We start from the raw sequence: 5473 nt of genomic DNA, 5'->3' as shown, positions 1-5473 counted from the left end.
ACAAAAAAAAAAAAAAAAAAAAAAAAAAAAAAAAAAAAAAAACTCCTTCTCATTTCCCTCCACATCCCCGCCTGTAGGGAGGCTGTTGTTGACAGAATAAACCTTTAAAAGAAATATTAAAAGCTGACGTTACCATGAGCTTGTCCACAGCAGACAAATGAGTTCAGCACTGAAATGATGGTTGAAACCTTGTTAGCATTATGAACATTGAATAACATAAAACTAGACAGCATAATTTTATCCCACACTCACATTTAGCACTGACTTTGCTGTTCAGTTTAACAAATTCATTATTTTTTTAAATATTATTACATATTATTCAGGATGTTTTTGTTTTGATTAAAATAACATTAAGGGTAGAGCGATCGTTATCAAAAATATGTTTTTCTGTCTGAGTTTAAGTTGCACTTTTGAAACTTGACACTGACAACTAAATATTCTCAGATTTACATCATATTCAACCAAATAAAAGGTTGGTTTGTGAGTTATAGGCCACACCTTTTGGTTCACATTACAGTTGTCATTATACTTTATATTTCAATATTTTTATATCATTGCCAGTGTTAGGAACATTCAGTGAATGTTCCTAATTTATTAGATTATTTATAATGGTCAGGTGATCAAATACTTACAGAATGAAGAAAACAATGGCAGCAGGAAACAAGCGCAAGAGACATTTTTAAGCTAATTTTTTAACTAAAACATTATTTTCCTTGACTTGCACTAGTGAAACACAGAAAGTGATTTACTTACACAATAAGCCCAGCAAATGAGCCAAGGTTTTCTCCATCTTGGCTTCCAGGCAGCTTTTCTGCTTCAGTCAAACTTTTCTTCAGTGAAGTGACACGATGCAAACGCAGCGTCTGTAGATAAAGTGAAGAGCAGGAAGCAGTCTATGATTCATCTCAGACTGAGATCATAATGTCTTCATTTACTAACACTGAGATCACTGGGAACTTTGTTTCTGCTACAAACCGCTAAGACTTTTCCTGTTAACTGGTGAGAAGTCAGGCTAAAATAAGTCAAGTCTACAACAAGCTCAGTGTGACGTGCACAAACTAAGACGGCATTTGAAAGGAAATTCCTGTTTTCAAATGTTTGATGTTTTTGTTATTCAAGTGGAAATTATGAAAAATGAAATGCAACAATAACAGATTCAAAAGTAGTGTTTAAGTAAAGAAAGAGTTGTTTTGTGCGCAAACAGCAAATGGTTTTGAGTGCGTCACAACCAAGTGGTCGGTTATTTTTAACTGTTCCTCTTTATGTCTTAAAACAAGTGACAGAATGATCTCACCTAACACGTTAAAATAAAATCTTAGGTGGGTGGAAGCAGATAAGAGATCAGAAAACTGTGAAGGATGTGACGTAGTTCTAAATGTAAAAAGATCTAAAAAGCAGCAAGAAATGTTAGTTTGAAAAGCATTATTTCTACATTTTTGATTCAGTAATGTCAAGTTTTGAGAGAGAGGCAAAAATAACATTGTTTCTGTAATATGTAAATAATGTAGGTGTTAAAAGTACTTCCATTTGTTTAGCACTACATTACCCATGATGCATCTGTTCATTTTTGTACCTCCAATTTTACGTAGCTGACGAGGTTGTTTTCTGTGTGGCTCTATGGCATAAAAATAGTATCGATGGACTCAGTTTTCCACAGATGAAGCCTAGCTCTAGCATGTTGCTCTTCATTTCTTAGTCCAGTACTTACCACATTATCAGCACGTTCAAAAACAATCATGTTTCAAATAATGAATGGTGTGAGAATCCCTTATTATTTCCTTAAAAAGTGATTGAGTCATCGTGGGAAGTGCTACAATTTATTAGAGAAAACTTTATAGCATGACGATTGATTCTCATTAGTCCGTAGTCCTGGTGTTTCCTTTAGCTTGTCCACAGCAGAAAAGTTTGTTCATAACATGATTCTAAATAAAGGCTCACTTCCCTTGTGATATAAAAGTATAAAAAGACAATAAAACATCTCCAAATGTCATGAGAAATGGTCAAATCTAGTAAAACCTTTGTCATAACCCAGCAACATGTGGCCTTCACAGTGGTAGTTCATATACCTTAGTTTTTTTTTTATTAAGTTTTGCTTCCTTGTGATAAATGGAAAGACAGGTGCTGATGTATAAAATTACCTGATTGTTTTTTTTTTAAAGTTTGTAGTTTATATGTGTTAAAAATTACTAATAGAAATTATCAACAGCTTCCTGTACTAAAACTCATGAGTTTAATATTTAAAATGTTCTTTGCTACCACCTGGTGGAAGTTAAAAGGAACTGCAACAGATTTACTGTTTAAAAGCCTCATGTTACTGAGCTGCAAGGGATTCATCCAGGAATTTAATCAAGTAAAACAAACCTCTATTTAATTCATTTTTAAATTTCAGTTTTTATTTTTAAACTATTTCTTTCTGAGTCTTCGAGATGTTAAATTGTGGGATCTCCAACAATCTTTGGGTTATAGTTTGACTCAAATCTCTTTGTACTGAAAAAGACTCAATCACTGATACTGTGTTGCATCTCCAACAATCTAGGGAGCATTTAGCTTCCCTTTCTTCATGTTTTGGTATATATATATTTTTTTTAGCATTTTGAGCTGCTGCAAAACGTTTTACATTTTATTAATATTTATGATGACATACTAAACAAAATATATAATAATGTGTTTAAACTTAAGGCCTCAAAGTAAAATGCTCCAGAGGCTTTATTATATAATTACCACAAAAGGAACAACAAAAGCACCACCAACATTCAAACTGTAAATATTGTATTTATTGCAATAATAGGAAAAGCAGGAAAGCTACAAATGCTGCTGTGAGTAAGAATCATGATAGCATTTTTTATATTTCAGATCTTTAACACATGCATGTTGGAGAGATATGACTAGATTAAATCAACTCAAGAATCTTAAAGCAGCAACATAAAATACAAATATTTGAGTTATTACATTTGATTACAGTGCAGAATAAACCAGCGCAGCATGCAGCCTACAAGGCAGCGGAGATCTGCAGAGATGGTTCGGACATCAGGAAAAGCTGATCAGAGTCTGATCAGAACGTAGAGGCTTATATTTATATGTAGACAGAGAGCATGCAGTTTACAAACTGAGAAATGCAACTTATATAATGAAATGTACTGAAAACAGGTTCCATTTAAAACTACTGGTATGTGTGCTTTAATTTATCTGAAACGAAACATTCTATAAAAACTGGGGATGCTGTTATTTCCTGGTCTCACACTGACTCAAACAGAAGCGCCTGCTGATTGACGAGGTCTCTGTTAAAATTACAACAGGAATATGGAAGAAAAACTGAATCGATGTTCAGGAATATTTTCAGTTCTTCTTTAATTCTTTTTCAATTATTTATCTTCTCTCTTTGTGCATTTCACAGCTTGTGATTCATCTGCAATGAAAATATTTCAGGATTTTACATTAGTCTCCTTTAATAACTTGGTTGTTCCAACTCTGTAGTAAAATATATACATCACCATGTCCAGCGGCTCCACGGGGATGGAGAGTGTGATAAATAGAAGTGGTGACTATGATGCATAAATAAAAGTAGAAAAAAAAAGTTAGAATTTTTATTTCTGATTTGTGCAGTTATATAAAATTTCAAGATCTTATTTTATTCTCATTTATATTATTTTTATTGGCTGCTTCTAAAGAGGATATTTGTGAGTTTGTAACCGCTATGTTTTCTTGAAACTAACTCATGGTACTGGCATAGCTGTATTTTACTAAATTAAGAAGCAGAAACATAGTCATGGTGGATATCAGTTCTGATATAAAGATGATGTTTAGCACAAACACAATTCAGGTGTTTAACCCTTTTGTTGTCAGACAGAATGAGCTCTATTGTGATATTTCCCTTTGTTATGAAGCTGTATCACCACAAAGAAACGGCAATAGATTAATTATGAATAGTTAAGTAAAAAAAAAGTATTTTTTTTATTTGACTAACCATGTAGAAGAGTCATGTAAGCATGTCCAATCCGGTTCACTCCATGATCAGTGGCCGACGTCTGACCACTGCTTTCAGACTGGAAAAAACTAAAAATACCCAAGTGGAATTAATAATGAAAGAAAGGATTAAGAGTTCATGTTTAAGATGACAAGCCAGATATAACATACTGACCTGATGCAGCATGAGTCTAGAGGGGGGGGAAAAATAATGGATTTGCATCATTAATATTATTGTTAAATTTATGGATGTATTTAAAAACTAAAATATTTTACATGCTTGATTATACAGTAAAGTTAAGAACCAATATGTTCTGGTATCAGAAGAAAAATATCTCACGTTTGGACCGTCTGTAGCGCCACCACAAGATCAGGAGGATAATGAGAGCGATTCCAATAATTATTCCAATGATCAACATCACAGGAAGTTGAGAGCTCACAGTTACTGGAAGCACTAACAAGAAATAAATTGCAATTTAATCACAGATTTTATGAAGTCCTTCTCCTTACTCCAGAAAGGTGTTTCTTTAAGCTTGAACAAACCAGTACAGTAAGTTTTTACCTTGCTCCTTTCTAAATGCTTTGAATGATTAAACAAGATATTAAAATACTGAGTTTCCTTTCAGTTTGGGATCAACCTGAACTTTGATCACTCAGCCTAATTGTTAGTTTTCCATTAATGAATACTGACATAATTATGAAATTTAGAAAACTTTAATAAAAAGCTAAAGCGTAAAACACAGAGCTGTAATAACTACGTTTACAGTTCTGAGTAACCTGAGTAATAGGTTTGGTGGCTTTACTGGAAATTTTTACATAAAACTTTGATGATAATTTGAAGTTGATTAAGATTTCAAAAGTTTGTTGCAAGTAGACGTGAAGAGATTTGATCTCTGAGAGTTTAAGTTTATGCCTATTTGATGCTGGTTATGACGCTTCATCTAGTGAGAAAACAATGACTTTGTATTTATAGACTTTTTAACACCTTGAATCTGAAAAAAGACTCATTCATATTAAATGCAATATTCTTGCCGATGCTGATGGGATCACTGAGGATGGTGTAGTAAACTGGTTGTCCTCTTTTTCCTCTGCACCAGTGCAGTCCTTCCTCTGAGACATTAATTTCTCCATTTGAGGGGAACACAGCTTCTTCTCCGGTCAGAAGTTCGGAGCAGTTTTCACCTCTGTACCAGACATATTTCCAAGCAGACGAGGAGGATGAGGTGTAGGAGAATGATGATAATGAGTTCACTGTACAGGTCAGTGTCACTCTGCCTCCTGGTGGTAACTCTGCATTATTACGATCCAATTGGGCCTTTGGCTTCCCTGTTAGTGAGTTCACAATAAAGAATGACAAACGTTATCATTCACTAAACATCGAACTTTGATTGAATGTTCTGAGACTGGATATTCACATAAATGCCAGAAAACAATATCAATGATGTGTCCAAAAAAGTAACTTGTAGGTTTGTTTATTACCCGATATATATAGGGGAATCACTTTCCATCA

The 5473-nt window shown here is 33.7% G+C and overlaps 1 protein-coding gene across 1 annotated transcript in view; it reads right to left on the bottom strand.

Annotated features, from left to right (window-relative positions):
• The window catches only part of LOC103129892 (Fc receptor-like B), a 7314-nt gene extending 5576 nt beyond the window's left edge, over positions 1 to 1738 (bottom strand). Inside the window, exon 1 of the mRNA XM_016665479.1 lies at positions 1709 to 1738. Coding sequence (XP_016520965.1) covers positions 1709 to 1738 — 30 coding nt within the window. The remainder of the gene's footprint in view (positions 1 to 1708) is intronic.
• Positions 1739 to 5473: the final 3735 nt, after the last annotated feature.

Source organism: Poecilia formosa, unplaced genomic scaffold (assembly GCF_000485575.1).
Source record: "Poecilia formosa unplaced genomic scaffold, Poecilia_formosa-5.1.2 Scaffold589, whole genome shotgun sequence".
NCBI classification, from domain to species: Eukaryota; Metazoa; Chordata; class Actinopteri; order Cyprinodontiformes; family Poeciliidae; genus Poecilia; species Poecilia formosa.
Note: the sequence above shows the minus strand (reverse complement) of the source record. Positions and strands in the feature narration are given on the sequence as shown.